The sequence below is a fragment of the Silene latifolia genome, chromosome Y, assembly GCF_048544455.1.
Source record: "Silene latifolia isolate original U9 population chromosome Y, ASM4854445v1, whole genome shotgun sequence".
Classification (NCBI taxonomy): domain Eukaryota; kingdom Viridiplantae; phylum Streptophyta; class Magnoliopsida; order Caryophyllales; family Caryophyllaceae; genus Silene; species Silene latifolia.
The window spans coordinates 436,137,309-436,159,130 of NC_133538.1; the positions used below are offsets into that span (position 1 = coordinate 436,137,309).

General features: G+C 34.4%; 1 protein-coding gene across 2 annotated transcripts; it reads left to right on the forward strand.

The window, feature by feature from the left end:
* Positions 1 to 10,317: 10,317 nt before the first annotated feature.
* On the forward strand, positions 10,318 to 21,114 carry LOC141633287 (uncharacterized). Of its 2 annotated transcripts, XR_012538069.1 has the most exons (11): positions 10,318 to 10,694; positions 11,875 to 11,937; positions 12,464 to 12,545; positions 12,660 to 12,734; positions 13,012 to 13,099; positions 13,284 to 13,329; positions 14,165 to 14,271; positions 14,408 to 14,471; positions 16,069 to 16,151; positions 16,473 to 16,557; positions 20,989 to 21,114. XR_012538069.1 is itself a non-coding variant. In XM_074445775.1 (10 exons), exons 1-10 carry the CDS (start codon positions 10,380 to 10,382, stop codon positions 16,501 to 16,503), a joined length of 954 nt encoding a protein of 317 aa, XP_074301876.1. In that variant the 5' UTR covers positions 10,318 to 10,379; the 3' UTR covers positions 16,504 to 16,706. The 2 variants fall into 2 exon arrangements, 1 of the variants encoding a protein (XP_074301876.1); XM_074445775.1 differs by lacking the exon at positions 20,989 to 21,114 and having other exon boundaries at positions 16,473 to 16,706.
* The last annotated feature ends 708 nt before the right edge of the window (positions 21,115 to 21,822 follow it).

Sequence of the window (21,822 nt, forward strand, 5' to 3'; positions counted from 1 at the left end):
AGTAACAGTTATTTAAAAATAACTCAAAACCACTAGGGAGTTGGATTACATATGTTCCCTTCGAGACATCAGCAACTCTGGCTTCATTCCCGACTCGCAGGTCCACATCACCCTTTCCGAGAGGTGTGATGTTTCTTAGGCCCTGCAAATGATTACACAGATGAGAACCACAACCAGTATCAAGTACCCAAGTTCCGAAACTTGCATGGTTAATCTCAATCATATAAATATAAGATGACATACCAACAGGAACGACACGGCCTGCTTTGATGTCCTCACGGTAGACGGGGCAGTTCCTGCTCCAATGTCCAGTCTTGTGACAATGGTGGCACTCAATGTCACCGTCCTTGCTCTTTGCCTTGCCCTGTGAGCCACTAGTCTCACCGGGCCCACTCTTACCGTTTCCTGGCTTCTTGAATTTTGGCTTACCTACAGTTAGGTCGCCTGGAGCTTTGCCCTTACCTTTACCCTTGTTGGAAATCGTGAGAACATCCTGATACATGCTCCCACTCAATTTCATATCCTTCTCGGTCTGTACGAGAAGGGAGTGTAGCTCATGAGGACTCTTTTTCAAGTCATTCATGTAGTAGTTCGCCCTGAAAAGGGCAAAATCATCGTGAAGAGAATGAAGCATTCGGTCAATGACATTGTTCTCACTGATTTTGCAATCAAGTGCCTCCAACTTCTCGACACTCTCAATCATGTTAAGAATGTGTGGGCTAACCGGTTGGCCCTTTTGGAGTTTCGCATCAAAGAAGCGACAGGTATGCTCATAAGTAACGATCCTCGGTGCTTTTGAGAACTCGTTAGTGAGCGTGGTGAAAATCTTGTTCGCACCTTGGGCAATGAAGCGTCTCTGCAAATTGGTTTCCATTGCAAAGATGAGTACGTTTTTTATCGCACCCGCTTCCATAACGAAATCACTATAAGTAAGTGACTCGTTAACTCCCGCATTGGGGCCTGGGTTTACCGGTATTGGCTCAGTTAAGTATTTGAGCTTACCGTCAGCAATGGTAGCATTCCGTAGTGCTGCCTCCCAGTCCGCAAAGTTGGACCCATCATTCTTCAGTCGCGTGTACTGATTCATGTTGTCCATAAAAAATTTCAGCCAGGACTCGCGTCCAAGTGTGGCACTAGGCATTGGGATTTCGTTATTTCCAGCCATTTGTTGTAACAGTAAAATAAACGTGTTCTACACTGCGAAAAGAAGAATAAATAATAAGCATGTGCATCGATTTTAATTTAAGTCTAATGAACTAGTGTCATAACGCGAAAACTCAAAACATTTATACAATTAACCTTCCTCAAGAATTATATAAATGATCCCAAGACTCAATTATCTGTAAATTGATAAGCCAACCTTTTGGCTAATTATACTGTTTGAATTCTTGGTCGATAAATTTCTGTAAATTCTATCTTTAGTCCATCATAATCACGAGAAACTCTTCGGACTATAATGTTGAGATAAACTAAGTCAACACAAACTACTTACCCAACGTAGAAGGGGTCATATTATGCCTACCGACGAAGAAGGGATTCATAGTTGTTTGCCCTTATAAAGATTAATCTCAATTTCCGTTTTAGAGGAAGATCCCATCAACTTTATTTTAATTCATTTTAAGTGAACTAATATCTAGCATGCACGAATGAATAAACTAAGGTGATAGCTTAATAAACATGTGACATCTGTATGTCTATGAAAACTAACATACAACCTATATGTGTCAATTTTCATGCATTTTAGTAGGTGGTTTGGTTTTAGGCGGAATATGATGCAATAACTAGCATGTGAATGAAAAGCAATAAGAACGGTAAAACGTAAAAAAAAAAGTCCTAGTGTGGCCTATCCTATCAAAATGAACATAAATACAACTTTGGAATCCATCCATGGACCCGAGAAGCTTGTCTTGATGTTCCATCTTGATCCATGTAGCGGGAGTGAGCTCCAATCTCCATCTTTAGTCTTCTTTGAAAATTACAATAAATAAATTTACATAATAAACCTATTTATTACATTCTAATTTCAAAACCCAAAAACTAAAGAAAAATAAAGGAAATTCGAGATCTCAAATTACATTAAAAATTATGTTTCCATCATTACGAAAACATAATTTGACTAAGGTCACACTAAGTATTACAAATTACAACCGATTGCAAAAATATGTAAATAAAACCATTCAACGATTCATTCAACAAAAATAAAAGCATCAACTAAAAATAAATTAAACATACAAGACATAATTCTTTAATTATGTAGATTAATTTTATCCAAACCACTTATTTAATTGATCAAATTAAGTGACAATTCCTCAATTAATCACAATAATTTTAATCTTAATTCATATTAAACTTGTAATATGAATTTAATCCATCAATATTTTAAACCGCTTTAAAATAATTAGGTATCTATTAATTATGAACCGCTTCACAATAATTAATTTGCCAAAACAAAACAAAATTAAAAACCCTTTTTTTAATTGTCTCGGCAAAACAAAAAAAACAGAAATTATTATTATTATTATTATTTTTATTCTGCCCAGTCGTGAACAGTAACAGAAACGAAAAAAAAAATTATCTTTTCTCGGCTGAAAAACCGACACAAAAATAGAAACCCTATTTTTTTTGTCTCGGCTAAAAAAAACAACCCTTATTTATTTTATTTTTTTCTTTGCGGCTGGAAAAAAAACCTAAACAAAAAAAAATTTTCTTTTGAAAAACAGCCGCACTCATCGATCGGAAAAACGAACAATTGTTTAAAGTTGCTATTAACAAGATTGACATATACAACTTATAATTTATATACATATTCAAACTAGATTATTCAAATTTAACATGTTAAAAGAATATCTAAATCATGATATAACCGATTATCATAATTGATTTGAACTTTTGTTAAATTAAGTTATATGCCAAAAACAGCAAAAACAATTCATCAATCCGACAAAAAAACGATTTCCATTTACATCTCGATTTATAAAATCAAAACATCTACAAATTATCATAATTATTATCTTAACTTATTAAAACAACAATATGAAAATCAAATGGAAATAAAACAACAACAAAAAGACGCAACAATCGGCTGTAAAAAAATTCTTCACGGCTAAAAAAAAAATATTCCAACCGATTTTTTTTTTTCGGAAACCCTAATTATTGTTTACAAACAATTTTATAAGAATCATCAAAATTAAAATTCGTGGTCTTGGCTCTGATACCACTTGTGGGATTTATCTGTATGCATCCCTTTAAATTTAAGGACTATAACGAATATATCATGATGAATGCTAGTCATAAAATTAAATTACATAAACAAAAGGGTAAAGAGATGAAGAATCAACCTTCGGTCCTAGCAAATTCGGCCTAAGAACAATATCGCAATGATATTCGCCTATTAGTTGCACCCAAGACGATATGAGAAATGCCCTTAACTTGTTGCTAGAATCGATCCCCAAAATTTCAGTAAATTAATTAGGGTTTTTTGTTTTGTGTTTTAGATGAGAGGCAAGAAATGGGAAAAACAATTAGGTTAAGAAAAATCACATTCTCCCCTTTATAAAACCAGGTATAAGGAGAGAATAGGGTAGATTTTTCTTTTCCTTTTTTCGGCCAACAATTTCCGAAATTAATAAGGAGTATAATTTACTTATTTTCGGTTATTCCAAAAATGTATAAAATGTGTTAAATATAAATTGTCATCTAGTGAGGATCGATCCCATAACCTCTTGGTTTGAGTACCCTTACTATTACCACTATGACACATTTATCTTGTTGATTAAATATAACCGATTACATTTAATTACGAATTAACATATTAATTCGTCCAAGCTTACATCATATACGTTAATCAACTCATAAAATACGAAGTATACCCTTGTGAACCTATAAGAGATTTATAAATGTTATCACACTAATTTGTGGAGGACACAAGCTCCAACACGGCCTACACAAATGAGATATTTTTGTCATCACGGCCCGACCCAAGCCCACATAGGCTTGGCCCATGATCAGCTCTACTTGAAACCCCTCTATGTTAGGTTTGTTACTGTTTCAGGTACAGGCTGAGAGAAGAAAACCCAAGGACCTCACGTCGTGTAAAGATACAATCGTTTGATCAAGCTTAGCATCACTCAAATCATTCATTCGTCTCACGTATAATAGCATTTAACATTAAGTGTATTTTTACCCAAAAAAATGTCGAAAGTGTGGGATTCAAACATATAACCTATAGTCCAGCATATCCCTTTTAAACTGTTAGGCTAAGACATATTTAGGTAAATATAATCATATATCAAGTAAAAAATATTGCCTCACTTAACAATTTGTGATTACTTTGAGTCTTATTACTCATTCATCCTAGTTATTCATTCTCATTACCACAAATTGTTAGAAAGGACGATCTTATAGTATAAGACCAGTCTAAACTTACACCAAAGCCCAAATCACATTTTCTAATTATTAACAAGCCGTTCAATATGATATTAAAACCTAACGCATCTTTCGATTGTCAGTTTCTAAATTTAACCTTTCATCTTCCCCACAAATTTTTATGAGCATCATACTCCAACTCTTTAACTTCAGTTCATATCTCCTTCTTCCACCAACATTGTCAAGAATAGTTCGATAAACAAGGTTAGTTTTCTGCCCTAATTTTTTGAGGGGTGATCAAGGATATCATGTTTAATATTAAATCTATAATTGTGTTAAAATTAAAAGTTTTCTTTTTCCAAACTTTAATTTATTTATAACTAGTTTTAATCCCGTGCAAAAATTGCACGGGGTTACTTATTAAACAATTGTTATTATTAAATTATGAATGAAGAAAATGTAGAAATATTGAATTTCAAATATACAAAATTATAAGTAAGAATATCAATCGACATTATTGAATATAGTAAAGACAATAACATTAATACAGTCGTTATTATATGAGATTGTTTTACACGGTGAGACGATTTCATTGTATATAAAAACAACTTACTTATTAGTATTAGACAGTGGCGGGCCCAGAGGTGCGCCCCCTTAATTACGGGATTTTTTTTTATATAAAAGCAGTGAAAATCAAGTACCTATATTATTTCCGCCTATTATGTATCATTAATGTGAAGTCGCTTAGTTGGCAGTGCAACTGTCACTCAGGCGTGAGATTGCGTGTTCAATCCCTCTCAGCCTCCATATTCCCCCTCCCTTTGTTCCCATGTTTTTTATTTGGTGTAAATCGCTGACTACAACATTCCTTTGTTTTTTTCCCGAGGAAATTCGATTTCTTTTTTTAATTTGGTGTAAATCCTCAATCTTCAAACTCTAACTTCTAAATTCCCTCTACCCATTTTTTAAATTAATTTAGATTGTTAGTTTCAAATTCTCTTTTATTAATTTGTATTATGAATTTTTTAAGTTTTATTTTTAATCCATAAAAAAAAAACGCATAAAAACCCTCAATAGGTAGTACTTACAAGCTAGAGATAAAAAATACACCATTTTCATTAAGTTAAAAAACTCAATAGTTTAAAAGACGATTTTTAACTTTTAGGATGATTTCAAATCCTTATCATTGGTAAAAAAAATTTGGCAAGATGTTTACTATGTAATGACAATGATGCAGTTGAATCATTTTATTATGTTGTCCGAAGTTTTTCGTTTTTTCAAGTGTGCACTCCCATTCTTAAACTCCTGGGTCCGCCACTGGTATTAGATAAATAGTTTATTTGTAGAAATAAACCCTCTCAGAGGGTGATCCGTCTTACTCTATAATTCGTTTCAATCTAAATAGGCTGAATAACAAACTGTTGGCTCAAAATCTAAATATGATTAAAATAGGCTTAAACAACCTCAAACTAACCCATTAAAATCCCAGTACATATCGCCAAAGCCCCCACCTTCACCTAATATTAGTAAATCAGTAATGCTAACCTAACATACTTCACACGCCTCTTTCTCCCTCGCTCTCTCTCATCAAACACACCGTCACTCAACATCGTCATTATATCACTCCCTCAAACTCATTCTCTCACTTCTGTCTCAACTTTATCTCTCGTAAATCTCATGGATTCATAGTCCTTATAGTTTCTCTCTATAATCCTCATTCTTTAAACAATATATCATCTCCTTACTCGATAATGTTTACCTAATTGTCAATCTCTCTCATTATCAGCTATGTTGGTTTCATTTTTTGTTCATGTTTCTGTGATTTTTTTCTATTCAATTTCTCATAGATCTGATGGTTATTTTTCTAAAAGTTGATTTTTTATTTTTTTTATAAATTTTAAAATTATTAGTGAATATCATAGATTTAATGAGTATTGTTTTTTTAAATAGGATTATTTCATGGGAATAATCCATCCTATGGCCACCCTGCAAATAACACTTCATCCTATCAGTAATTCCAATTTAATCCATCCTATCCCCTTTCCTTACCATAACACTCTCGAAAGACGGGCAACCTGAAGAACAGGTCACCCTTGTAAATAATAACACTCCACCTATCAGTATTACGGATCTTTCGTCAAGGATTCATTGCAGGTTGCAGCTACTCATTTTATATGGAAATTATATTATTTTATTTTCCGACTTAGGATTAGTCACTTAATTGTAGGATGAATGCTAAGTCACTTAATTGTAGGATGAATTAGAAGCATTTTTCGACTATAGAAGGATGATCGCAGCCCTGGCACATCTTATTCTCGTTGCTTTATCTCACATGAGTAACTTTGAGATCTTATGAGACTTTACTATAGATCATCAAATGTTGGAACTAGAACTTTATTGGTATATTCTTTCCGTCTCAGTCATTTGTTTACCTTTTATACTCATTACAAAAGGTATGTTAACAAATGATTGAGACGGAGAGTAGAATATAGATAAATCAAAACATCTTCTAAGTATCTTTATTCATGAAATATATAGTTTTTTTTTTAACCAGCTAACATGCTGTCATATGAATGATATGATTGTAGAAAAACTCGAGTAAAAATCATAATTAGAACTCAACAGTGTTCGATTCAATGCAAAGATATATCTCCATCTTTCTTTCTCAACAAAATCTGCATCCAAGAACTGAGCAATGAACACCCAAAACCTATAAGCATCTGCAAAATTCGCTATGAACCCGAATGGAGCCGTCACTACTCTTATACCAATTCCCAATTCAATTCAATTCAATACAATATGTTTGTATTTCCCACTCTCTCCGTCTTTCCCTCCAAATTCCCAATTCCCAATTCAATTCAATTCAATACAAACCCTAATTTAATCCACAATATTCCAATAAATCCTCCATTAATTCATCAGTTTGCCCTCCTAATTATTCCGAATCAAATCTAATTTGATCTGAAAGCGGATGGTTTAGGTTCAGAGATTGCGAAAGAGGTGGAAGTTTTAGTTTCGGAGGATGTTTCAACTGATTCAATCTCTGAAGATGTGAAGAAATCAGAAGAGGATGGAAAAACGATGTCGTATAGGTGGTTTTGATTGAGGAATTGTAATACCTGATGTCGGAGCAACGCTGGTTTTGAAGAGTTATCGGAGTTCAGTGGAGGTGCGGTGGTGTTTTTGACGGTGGTGATTTTGGAGGTTGTTGAGTGGTGGTGATGGGCGAATGGGAGTTGTGATGGTGGTGAAGGAGAATCTGGAAATGGAGAAGAAGGAAGAAGTTTGGTTATAAAGGGAAGGAGAAGGTGAGTGATGACCTAATGTAGCCGGTTACAAAATTGGGTAAGTTTGTTTTGGGAAGAAAAGGAGATAGGATGGATTTAATTGAAATTAGTGATAGGATGGAGTGTTATTTGCAGGGTACCTATAGGATGAATTATTCCCATGAAATAATCCTTTTAAATAAAATTACTCAATATAAGTAAATATGTGTTTTTAAATAATATTCTTTTACTTTATTTCGTTGCCTATATTATGTTTAAATTATTTTTTTCATTTATTTAAAACTTATTTTCGTTAATTTTAAAAAAATTCATATTTTGAATGTAATCTTCCTCTTTTTTGAAGTTTCTTTATTTTATTTTTTTTGACAAAACAATAAAGTATTTCTAAGAATGGAAATCAAATCTATTAAATTTAAATGACTTGAATATTTTCTGAAGAATATTTATCAATTAAATTCCTAAATCTTATTTTTTATATAAGTTTTTTATGGTTTAATGGCATATTTTTCCTATACTGAATTACAGGATTTTTAAAGAGAATTTTTTGAAATAAATTGTTAAATTTAGTTTTTGGATTTTTTTTGAAGATTTTAAAACAATTTTTTCAAAAAAAACATAAGTAATTTTTAGATGTTAAATATTTGTTATCTCTTTCTTGAGATCATTTAACAGAATTAGATTATATTAATTCAAATTAGATTAGCTTAGATTATACAGAGTATTAATACATTGATTTTATTATAAAAATAACGTGCAAAATAAACTCAAAATCGTTTTCTTCGGAGTAATTTTTCAGATTTGAATTGGTGGAGGAGATGAGAGGAGAGAGGGTAATTAAATGGTGTATAGAACATGGTGGGTCCTATATTGGCCAAATTTCTAAAAAAATTCAGCCAATGAGAAGCCTTGAAAGAACCTAGCTTTTATACTAGGTAGATTTGATTTGTTCATATGAAAAATCAATTCCTTCAAATAGAGGTACAAGATGGTAGTAAAATACATCAAGTAAAACCATTGTCGATCACTCGATCATGAAGCTCTTCAATTTTTTAATTAATCTGTAAAATATTGAAGATTATGGTTGTGGTAGAGTTTTTTACATTTTATACAAACAAAACTTTTCATGTTATTAACCTTAGTTTTTTTTTTTGAGGAATATTAATCACTACCAAATCATGTTTGACTTATTGCTGATTCCATGAATTAAATATGCTCAATCAGTACGTTGATGATCGAGCTTCGTGTTTCTTACCGCTTTATAGTACCTTGTAAACTATACCCACAGTTTATAAAAATTTCTCGACGGTAAATCAAAGTCGTTTGAAAATAATATATTAAGTTCCCCTTAAGGGATGTGTAGAATGCAAATGGAAGAAGACGAGGAAATGGATAGAGTATATTTTTTAGATAAATCAGAGCCGATTAGCTCAAATGGAAGAGCGTGTGTAAAACACAAGGTGTGGGTTCGATTCCCATATTGGCTATTTATACCAACTTTAAAATTCCGTCATTTAAGTTGAATTCTTTGGTTTTAAATTTGAAAACTTGGCCCTGAATGTAAAAACTCCGGTTTCTAATTAGACAACTCATGTATTTTAGCTTAAAACTTGACGTTTTAGTCTGAAAACCAAGTATTTTGAATTGGCTAAATGTTTTGATATCTATATTCACAATTTAAACTCTTGAAACTCTAGGCTTAGAAAATGAAAACCCCCAAACCCAAGTTTTTTTTTTATGACATAGAAAGTGTCTTGTCCTTTTAACATATTTTTTTTTAATTTAACTAGAGCTTTAAGGTTGAAAACTATTGATTTTAATGTGAATTTTTTTTTTGGTGCAAATTTTAATGTGAAAATTTTAATATATACTATCTAACACTATTATAGTTTCAAGTTAGATATTCTTTTGTTTTAACTTAAAAACAAGGATTTTTAATTTAAATTCAAAGGTAATTGTAAGAGATATACCCTTAGCTTTATGACTTAAGATTTAAAGAATTTACCCTAGTAACTTCAAGGTTAAATTTTAGTGTAAATTTTAAGCATGAGATATATTATAAGTATTGATATTTAGCTTTATTCTTTATTACTTGTGCTTTTATGTTGTAAAGTTAGGTTTATAGATTAATTAATTTGGTTTTAATGTTGATGACTTGTTGCTTTGTACTAAGAAATCACACCTTAATTCCAGCCATTTGTTATCAGTAATTTACGTTTAATTGGCGAAAATTTTAATTTGATTATCGTAGATATTATAGTAAAAACTTGCTCTTTAATGGTAAAAATCAATTGATAATCCTTCCATGAGCCCATAATTAATATTCCGTAACATAAAAGCTAGTTTGTCAAAAAAAAATATACAAGAATGGTGGGACCCTTAGTTGGTAAATTTAAGTTTTCATCTGTCTTCAACTCCCTATCCCACGTACTCCACTTCAAAGATTGTTTTTTCTTTTTTCTTTTTCTTTTTTTTTTTCACTAAAACTCTTATTTGGACAAATGGACTAATGACTCTTATTAGGCCCCTCTCATGGTATAAGACGGTTCTATATGATAGTAACTGTTCTCATTACCCATTCATTTAACGGTAAACAAATGATTGAGTCGGAAAGAGTGCTCATTAGTCATTACCCCATTCTAAACGAACCTGTGTCGACCCAATTGGGCCTCAACTCCTCAAGTATTATCACAAAACCAATTCTTACTCCCACTTTCATTACACAAAAAAATGGCACACCCATCATACGACCCATACTATCTCCCCCACCCACACCACCACCACCTCCCGCCGTCGCCGGAATACTACAACCACCATACTGCCGTCGTAGAAGCCACCGTACCCACATACATCTCCGCCAGAAAACTACACCCAACTAATATTAGTAAAATTCCAATACATATTCCTAAAGAAAAGAGACATATTAACACCCTTTTTGTCTCCGGTCTTCCTGATGATGTTTTGCCTCGCGAAATTCATAATCTTTTTTGTCGTCGCTCCGGGTTCGATTCCTGCCAGCTTAAGTTCACTGGTCGCGGCAATCAAGTTTGTGTCTTTTCACTTTTTATTCGTATTAATATTACTCCCTCCGTCCCGTCAATTGTTTATTATTTATTTATTTATTTTATTCTTTGTGCGGGTATTTTAATTCTCGACTTTAAATAAATGATTGGGGTGGAGAGAGTAAGGGGTTATACATCGGAATAGTTGGTAGTTTAATTAATTCAATTGGTCTCTCTTAAGACGATATTGGTGATGTTACATTGATGTTGTGTAAAACCGTCTCACACAAGACTAACTGGATGTGTAATGATTTAATGTTGGACTTTAAGTGTAGTATTTAGCTTAGACGCGTAGTTTATGTTGAATTTTGATTGAGTAGGTTTGTGATTTGGTCATGTATGAAAGTTTTGATATTGAATTTTTGGGTGGAGAAGTGAGCTGACAACATGATCAAAATTTAATATCGCCTTCGCTAAATTTTCGGGTAATCTAGGGGTTTGTGGTAGTTAATACGTTGCTAAGGGAAAAGAACGAAGGAATTGTTAGATTACTGGAGAATGAGACCAATGTGACTACGCGCGGAAGAAATTTGATGAAAGAGGGATGTATATCTTGTATGTTCAAGGTTTCGTTGCTGCTATTGGATTATATGAATGTGGGGAGGGGAGCAAAAGGCTTACACTTAACTTTATTGAAGAATGATTGAGAAGGAATTATCAGTTTATTGGAGAATGATACCAATGTGACTACATACAATTTACTGGGCGGAATGAATTTCTAGACGGGAGGTGTGTGTATGTATGCCTTGTATGCTCAAGAGTCAAGGTTCATTGGTGTTATATGAATGTGGGAAGCAAATGGCTTACGCTTAAATTTCCATCTCTATATCCCACTACAGTGTAGAAATAACAGAGGACTAAACCACTAGGTTAGAAAATAGATAACTACGGAGTATATTTCTCCAGTCATCATACTCGTCAACCGGTGAATCAGTGGTGGCTCTGCTAATAAGATTTTATGAGGAAATGTATTACGATTTGATGCCTTAAATTTTCATATTAAATGGAAACTGACGTGTTCATTCGTTTTGAGAAGTTAATAATTTGCTATCGGTAATTAAGTCGACAAGCTTAAACTACAGATTGCCTAGCATTATTTCTATCAGTGACCAAGTCTTGCTTTTATGGAGGGTTTTCCTAACAATTTACATCCGTTTGTGCAGGTTGTTGCATTTGTGACATTTTTCAACCACCAGTCAGCTGTACTAGCATTACAGGCATTAGATGTAAGTACCCCATATGATATTATATGACTTAGGCATGGTAGCTTACAGATTTTCTTGTGTGGCTTTCTGATTATCCTATGGATTGACGGTTCTTCGCCATTATTTTATTTTACTCATTTAATTTTTTTTTTGACTTGACCTAATCGATCTCGATACAAACGCCTCAATGTTCATGTTACTGTTTATAACTTATTTTGTTAATACGAAGTAATCACTTTCACAAACCTTAGTCTCGTAAAAGGTCTGACTAAGTTTGTTACGTTTATAACACACAATCCGGCAACTAGCAGCTACTGATTATGATTTATGAATGCAAAATTCTTTAATAACAGCTTGATAGGGCTAGTGAAACTTCTCGTTTTTGGGAAGGGGTTAGAGAATAGCAGAAACAGTGATTACAACGAGACTTTGACTCGATAAAAAATGCTCTGAGACTGAGTGCCAAAAATTTCACAAAAACATGGCATTATATCCTTGTTCAGTTTCGATACTAGAAACTTAAGTTTTGCAGCTTCTGTTTGTTCAGGGTGTTCAGTTTGATCCACAAGATGGAACAGTACTTCACATTGAATTGGCTAGATCAAATTCGAGACGAAAACGTAAATCAGGTAGAAGTTCTTGTGAGAGATACGTTAATGTCATAATATCCATGAATGGTAGACGCTGACATATTTCTCCATCTGGGTTGACTCACTTCACTGCCTATGATTTTTTGTGTTTAGGCAGTGGGCCTTATGTTGTGATTAATAAAAGGAGGAAAGCTGCCAATGATGCTGAGGAAATGTCTAGTGAAGATGGTAAGTTGTACTCCCATCATCCCATTTATATTGTCAAAGTTGACATTGGTTGATCAGTAAAGTCAAATACGGACAATAAAATTTCATGAAGGTAGATGCAGTATTAACAAGTGTAACAGTAGGGTAGTAAAATTTTCATACTAGTTGTGTTGGATTGCATCGTTTCCTACTGCATTTACCTCTTTCCTTGGCATTCTTTCACATGATGAACAGTCCAAATGTCTTGTCATGATGTGAGCTCTGTCGTAGTGTGTTATCAACGATTGTTCATGTGTAGGTGATAATGAGTCTAATAACTCACATCAAAGTGGAGATCAAGATCAAAATAATTCTTCCAGTGATGATGAACAAACTGATGAAAAAAGGTGAGGAACTTAATCATGCTAATAGTTTCCCAAAATCTGCAAACTTAATTTCCAAGATGCTAATAGTGCTCTTACTTGTGTTTTTTGTGGACAAGCATACACATTTTTTATTATTTTATACAAATCACGAAGTTTGTGTTATGTTACTATGAATGTAGCTAACGCATTGTATGGTGTTATGCAGTGATGTAAAGAAGGCAGATCTTAACGACCCTAAAGATGCAGCGAATGTTAGTGACTGTTTCCGTTTACTTGTTTCTTTATTAAACCTTTTCTGTATGCTGAAGTATCATAAGACTAAGAATTAACAAGGAAACTTAGTGTGTCCGTGCTTTGAATTTTTTTCACCTTGGATGTTCTATCTGTCAGCACTTAAAAATCCATTTTTTCTGTTAATAAATTTCGTAAGTCCCAGCGTTCGACATTTATTTGCATTTACTTTCCTTCTTCAAAAGAATACATCCATTGAGCCTATTCCTTTGGACTTAGTTTCAGTTCAGTTCAGTTATTTTGTTCTTCAATTTATTTCAGTTCTGAAAGTTTCAGTGCTGAAAAGCAGAGTCTTACTCTGACTCTTCATATTTCCTCGCATACCCGTGTTCTAAAACTTGACACTGGGACATGCCTGTGACACACTTGGACATTTCATTTAAGTAAAATATGCGTGAAGTTTTTTTTCCCATAAAGTAGTTTAGTCCGACACTTGGACACTTCATTTTTAAGCCAAAAACAAGTTGATATTTTATAAAATAGCCGAGCCTCACACTTGAACAAGCAGTCCGATAATTCTAAGCTCATAAGCCAGCGTTCGTCGCTTGACCTCAGCTTGATTGAAGATCTACTTACATTGGATGGACTCAATACAAGGAAACTTCACTTGTGACTTTTGTATTCAAGCATTTCAACTTCCAGTTATTAGTTTGTCCAACGATCTTGATAGTTGAACAGGCTGTCATAAAACTTGGAAATTTGCTCTTTATATCTAGAATACATGTTGCATTTGTCATTTTGTCGACACGGGCAAGTTCTCATCATAGTATTGATCCTGATATTGGCCTTCTGCAGAAGCCAACAGAGAAGACCTCAGGTGATTTGCAACCATGTTCCACATTGTTTATTGCTAATTTGGGCTCCAAATGTAAAGAGGAGGAACTGAAACAAGCCCTTTCTGAGTAAGCAATTCCCTGATCTTTTTGTTAGAACGTAGTCTTTGAATTGCTTCGCTGTAATCATCCATCATGTCAGTCTTTTGTGTTTGTCATATGAGTCTTCGGTTCCAAAAAGTTGTTTTGTTTCTGTTGATGCCAGATATCATGGATTTAAAGGGCTGAAACGACGTGTGAAAGGAACAGTTGCATTTGCAGATTATGAGGTAAAATTAAATCTTGCGTATATACTTATCTATGCATATAATCTATAATCTTACTGTCAAATGTAGGCTTCGCATTTACAAAACAAATGGCTACAGATCATATGAAAACAGTAAACACAAGGACTCTTTTTTAACGGAAAAAAAAAGTATACGGCTGAAACTCTTAATAAAGGAACTCATTGATAGATATGATAGTGGAACACTCTCTTCTCATGAAAAGGGCAGCCCGGTGCACGATGGCGTCCCTGCTAGGCGAGGGTCCGGGGAAGGGTCCCACCACAAGGGTGTAATTGGGGCAAGCCTTCCCTTGCCATTTTGGCAAGAGGCCGCTCCAAGAACACTCTCTTCTCATGCAAAAAGTAAAAAATTGCTTATATTAATGATGCAATTAATTTAATAACTACCAAAAGAAAGATAATCACCGTGATAGACAACTTACATTAAAGTGATGGATTTTCTGCATTTGGACTCTGATAGGTCTCATCCATTTTTAAACTTGCCTTTATCCAATGGACCTTGGTAGCCATTTTGTGTTCGGGGATGAGGGACCTTGGTTGCTACGTGCCTACGTTGAGATAAATTGATTTGTTTCATGTATATTGCAAGTTAGTAAGTTACATTTTTGCATCATTTACAGAGTTTAGTTTCATTAATAGTCTTGTGAGTTGGTTTCAATTTATTATGATGTGAGACCAAGCCATGTATTATTACCCCATCAAAACACACATTAACCGACCCTAAACTAAAATTAAGGAACAACTACCCTAGAATACAGGCAAGTCTCATTACGATCCTATTATGAGACAGTCTCATCTCATATGAGAACATGTGTAGTTTTATTTGGTTATCTGTAGGCTAATTTGTTTCATCACCTTTTTTCTATTACATGATTTGTTTAATTGTCTGCTCCTTCTTGAATTACCGCTTTGTGGGGTAACTACAAGTTTGGTGGGAGATGGTTTTAGCTAGAGCTGGCAAGTCTGACCCGACCCGAACCCGAGCAAATCTGACCCGACCCGAACCCGAAAATACTGTGACCCGAAACCGACCCGACCCGACCCGGTGACGACCCGTAACCCGACACGACCCGATTATCAGTGACCCGAACCCGACCCAGACCCGACCCGATATTGACCCGACCCGATACTGACCCGATTAAATTGATGACCCGACAATTATTAAGCTTAATTTTGATCAAAATGAAAGTGATTTTGTATTTAGATTGATATGTTTGACTTAGTAATGAATTAATTAAACCAAATAATAGGTTAAAAACTAAATTTAATGGTAAAAGATTATAGTAATGCGATTAACTTACCGGACCCAATAATGACCCGACCCGACCCGACACATCATTTGACCCGAAATGACCCGACCCGATAATGGCCCAAACCCGACCCGACTCGACCCGAAAGGGTATGCTGACCCGATATGACCCGAACCCGATATGACCCGACCCGACGTGACCCGACCCAAACCCGACCCGACTGACCCGATTGCCACCTCTAGTTTTAGCCTCTCCTATGTGCTCATATACGCTACTTCAGCTGGCCAACCCAATTTCAACCAGCATTAACCCCTTTTTACTATTGGCCAGGAAGTAGAACAAGCTACAAACGCAATGCAAGGTCTCCAAGGCACTACTTTACCGTCATCAGACAAGGGTGCCATGGTCATCGAGTAAGTGTTTAGAATTTGGTTTCACTTGCGGTATTTGAGTTTGCTTTTTGTTTGAATTGTGAGTTTAGATTTAAATGGAAGAGGAATGGAAGATGTTAATGTTTTCTGCCTGGGTATCAAGTTGAATCGCAATAAAAAGAAAAAGAAAGAAAAAAGAAGGCATCTGTTTTCCTTCCTCAATTCCAAATTAAAATCTTGCAAATGGAGGATTTTTTATTTAATTTTTTTTGCAAACAACGCCATTTTGTTGCTTATATCACTTATCATCAGTCCTTGAGTTGCTAATTACTGGTTCAAACTCTTGGATCTGTGCTTCTACAGATATGCTCGGTCAAAAATGAGGAAGACCTAGACATTCGTCATGAAATATTATACTCCCTCCATGGGGCTAAATGGAGAAAATAGTGTGAGTATCTTGTATCTGGTTTTTTGCATGAGAAGACGACTGCTGGCTTTCATCGAGAGAGAGTATACAAAAAGCGAGTAATTTCAAAGAGTTGACTGAATGTGTTGTGTGTCGGCAGCTTAATAAAATGGCTTATCAGGTCTTGCTCACTCCCGTGTGTATGCTAATGTGTACTCAGGGCCGTCTTGGATATAAAGGGGGCCCTGTGCGAAATTTAAAAATGGGGCCCTATAACTGTTCAAAAGCGAATTTTTCTAACTTTTGTGTAAATCAAAATTTCAATTACCTATCGAAAATAAAGCTTAAAATTTAAACATATTATAAAATAAAACCTAAATTTTATTATAAAGTCAATTTAGGATACTAAATGAAATAATAAATTAAATCCACGTAAAAATATAAATTTATTAGTTATTTAAATCTCGTGAGCGAAATTGAAAGTCATCTCCCACCATTCTTGGGTCTTTTTAAAGTGAAATCCTACTTATAATAGAGATTATTTTAAATTTGGTTGAACTCTTGAGAGGTAAAAAATATTGTGCTGCTCACAACTCTCAATCTTATTTGCTAGAAATAGGGAAATGGAAATTAAAACAATGATGTGGGACCCACTATTAAATGCAATCAAGAAAAAAAAACTGAACATTAATAAGAGTCGAACACGGGAGCCGAAGATGGAAAGCAAAAGGAAGACCACTGAGACACAATGCTTGCAATGTTTTCAACTATGCGCTAGATTTAATTATAGTCTGCTTTCTTTGGTTTTTGGGCTCAAATTTTGGGGGCCCTGTGCAGCCGCACGGGCTGCACGGGCTCAAAGACGGGCCTGTGTGTACTGTACTACTGTGAATTGTACAGCCCTGCGAAAAAATCAGAACAGAGAGTTGCATGACTTCTGTCGAATTAAGTAGTTAAAATTTGGAGGTCTTAAATTCGCTTCATCCTCTTTAGATGTCGCTATCTGTTGAATATGTTCTTCCAAAATACATGTTTTAGAGGCTTGGTGCTCGTCATTCCTAATTCCTAATTGCACTCGGTTTTCCCTGTAATCTTATATCAAATTTTCTTCTTGACCGTGGAGTGAGGTCCAACTCGGACTGAAACCTTGGACCGGAGAAGATTCCGGTCCGGTCCAATTTTCTGGTCCTGTCCAATTTTCCGGGCCAGACCGAATATTGCACACCCTAAGTACAACTATATACAACTTGTGGGAGATCTTAAATTAGGACGGTCTTAGCAAAACTTACCGTCTTTCAATATACTACCTCCAATCCAATCCAAACTACCCATTTGACTTTTCACGGTCTACGAGACGATAGTTTGATCACGTTTTTCTTCATTTATATATTATGTTTTGGTCGAAATTATAATTTTCCGAAACCTATTTTTATGACAAATGTGAATATGCAAATTTTAGGTAAAAAAATTTTAAATTTGGCTTTGTATAATTGAGGTCAATATTTAACAAAGTTGATTTTGAAATGTGAATGGGTAGTTTGGATTGGATTGGAGGAAATAAAGAACTCACAAATGACAAACTTTTCATTTTTAAAGACTTTCTCAAGGATAAAATATGCAAATAAGAAATGGGTCTTGCTTTTTCACCTACCGAATTTACTTTTTCACATACTGACTAGCTAAATACTAGGTGTCGTAAATGATAGAATTAAGCTACCAAATTAGATATTTATAAACCAAACTCGACTCTACACTATGCAATAAGAATAGTAGTAAAGGGAAGTAAGGGTCGAACCCAAGAGAAGAGATTAAGACTAAAAGCTTGTATTAGACTAATGACAATGAACAAAACACAAGACTAAGCACAAACTATGGATATTAACAATGGACAACAATTGAGACACATAAGAGGAGAATTGGCATGGAGAAAACAAGTGACAAAATGAAAGAGATGTGATTTTTCCTATGAAACACGGTAACAAACACTTGGTATGCAAACAACAATAATATGAGATGAAAACTTGGTATAATCTTACAAGCTTCAACTTTGTAAGACTCTTTCCTCTCCAAATTCATTTACCCAACAACAATCCTCAAGCAATTGATCACCACTATCTAAGCCAACAATGATAATCCTACTTAAACTACAATTTCCAACAATAAGCCATGTGAGAATTGTAGCCAAGAGCATGAAGAACACAACCAAGAGGAAAGTAAATGGGATATCAAAAAAGCATGTCTAAGCCAACAAACCCAATGATATAAACAATTTCTACTCACAAATATTGATACTCTAAGCCAAAGTAACAATAATTATGAGATGCTTCAACAAGTTATCACAAAAGCAAGGAACTTTACTAAATAATTTGGGTGTTACACATTCTACCTCGGTTTTACAATTGACTTTTACTAAACTAGTGCATCAAAGTCGCTAATAATTGAAATTCGAGCAGATTCCGTATTAAATTACGATTTCGTTATATGGCTGAGCCTATTTTATTTTTATTTTCACTTATCAAGTTTATTAATTACTGATTCAAACTTTTATAAAAAAAACCGACTTGTTAGACTTGAGACGGTTTTAAAAACTAGCTAGATTACTTACCACGGAGGGAAACGTAAGTAAACAAAATGAAAAACTCCACCTCTTCCCATTAATTTCCACGAACCAACTCCCTTGTTTCCCCTTAATTTCTTTTTAATTTTCCCCTTAGATCTCAACCTGGAATTGAATTTTGTTGCTCCATTTTTCAATCGTTTTTCAGCATTTTCATTCTATATCACTTTCCTTGTTCTTTCCTTCCGCCAGTAGTAAGTAAAATTCAGTTTAGTTACGAATTTTTACAAACTTAGTCTACCTTTTGAGCTTTATTGAGTATATGACGGTTGTAAGTGAAAATATCGACGAGTTGAAAGAAGACTCTCACGTGGGTGAGAACTAGGAAGCTTGGAAAAGGTAACAACGATGACGGGTTATTCGATTTACCTTTATTATGTGTGTATTTGAGTGTTACTTATTATTTTGTATACTTAAGACGGTATATATTGATATGTAGGATCGTTTTGGATGAATTTGGTTGTCAATTTCGATAAAGGGAAGTTGTATATTGTTTAGAGGACTTGCCTTTCTATACTTGAGTTTTAATTGCAGGTGAGACGGGGTGTATTACGGGCTGTGCATATACTTTATGTATGTCGGAACATGATAGAGATGTGTGGTTGTTTGTACCCCGTTTGTTTGTTTCCGTCTTTGTGTTACGTGGTTGTTCTATGTTTGTTATGAGATTAAGGGTTGTTAAATCATTATATTTGGACATGGAAGTTGAATATGGGTTAGAATAGAATCTATAGAACATTAACATGGATAGTTTGGGGGTGTAGATACAAGTAAAGGAAGTAGAGTTTGTTAGTAAGAAGGGGTATGAAATTTCAGATTTTCTACTCCATTTTAGAGTCAAAGTTATGACCTGATTTAGGATGATCCGGACAGGGATTCTGATAGTTTATTATAGTGCTCTGAGTCAGATTTCCAACGCAACAAACGGTTCGCGAAAAGACCTTATAATGAACCCGTACGACCCAAAACAGTGAAGTGTTGTACTGCTGCTCCTGTTATACAGGTTAGGCTGCAGGGTGTCGGAAAACGAGTTTGAAACATGTCTAAACAAGCCCGATAAATATGAAATAAAATATGTAAGTTATCTATACGTTATGATGCATGTTCCGATGTAAGTAGAGTTAATGGGTAATTCAATTTCTTGTATTAATATTGCTAGAAAGTTGGATGCTAGGTGAGTAGAGTACATTTTGGTAATAGGAAGAATGAAATTTGTATGTTATGTGTATTTGCTTTCTTTTCTGTGCTTTGTGGCGGTTTTATGTTTATTTGGTTGGTGTATACTTCCCATGCTATCATGTAATTATATCTCGTTCATAATTAGGAACCGTATTTGTGGTCTAGACATTAAAGAAGGTAAGTAAGTGACGTATATGTTTAGTCGTATTATTGCTAAATCAATTTCAAACCCCATCGTTTTAATTCGGACCCTAGTTCATGTGGCGTGGACTAGGTGGTCGTATTGAAGTTACTCGTCCGTGGTTATGTAGTGTAGCCCCGGTTACAAATCTTGGGATTACGGGAACTTACCATAATCGTTGAATCGGATACGTGTGGTATTTCGAGAGTGGATATCGGCTATGTGTTGTAGTCCGATGATTAACGGGGTATGTGTTGTATCCCATAAGCGTGTTGCTTGTTTCGCTATCCTATCGAGAGATCCTTAGTTTTCTTTATTTAGCACTTTATTTGTTACCGTATTAATTTACAAGTTTCAATTTGTTACGTAAGAAATTATTAATTTATATGTAATGTGTATTCATTCAATTATTTATTTGGTGGCGGCTTTTAAATCCACTTACTGTTTATGAATGTTTATGAACGATAAGTGGTGCTGATATATGCTTTTTGCTCAGTTTTGCTGGGGTTACAAGACGAGTGTTAGCGAGCGTTGTCGAGGCAACGAGATACCCTTTTGTTTACCGCTTGCACTTGTATTTGGTCAAATACACGAGTGCATCTTGACCTCAGGTCCCTTGTAAATTTGTGTGTGTGTTAATGTATATATTTTGTAAATGTTGTAAATAAATCACGTTTGTAACACCCGCGAATTTTCCATTTTGACATTTAAAATTTATTAAACCGTTTAATCATTTTATTATATATTTTTGAATTATTTAATTTAATTAATTTTATGTCAAACACGATTTTTATGAACGTATCTATAACCTCTCAAAATATAACAACTTCTAAAATTATTACTTAGGAATAGTGCTAGACTATTCACAAGTGTGCAAAGCACATGTCTCCAAAATTTCCCTCATAAAATATTTCTCCTTCCTTATCCAGGCTAAACACGCGACACAATAGCTCATCAGTTTTCCCTCTTTTAGTCTCACCCAAACATTTTACAATTCACCTCTACCAAATTTCATCTTCTGTTAAAGCATTTCATGGGATTGGTATATCCACACTTGATCAATGATTTTTTATTATTCTTACAGGTGATTTTGGTGGAACATACTTGCAATTTCATTTCCTTGAAAAGCTTATAGAATCCTCAAAGACAAGCGTGTTGTGTTTCCATCCGTCAACGTTCATTTTGTCCTCTCGTATTGTTATGAGGCTCTTTATGCCCGTTTGACCCAAAAAAAAAAAAACGATTGTGCCTTAGCGTCGCTGTTATTTCGCCTTCTATTTGCCGGCAAGTATTCTCTAATTAGTTGGAATTAGATATCGTGTTTTCAAGA

Bases quoted from the DNA above. Each gene is read 5' to 3' on its own strand.
- LOC141633287 (XM_074445775.1), top strand. From the start codon at position 10,380: ATGGCACACCCATCATACGACCCATACTATCTCCCCCACCCACACCAC. The intron at 12,735-13,011 runs GTAAGTTGTACT...GTTCATGTGTAG, and splicing joins GGAAATGTCTAGTGAAGATG to GTGATAATGAGTCTAATAAC. The intron at 16,152-16,472 runs GTAAGTGTTTAG...GTGCTTCTACAG, and splicing joins AAGGGTGCCATGGTCATCGA to ATATGCTCGGTCAAAAATGA.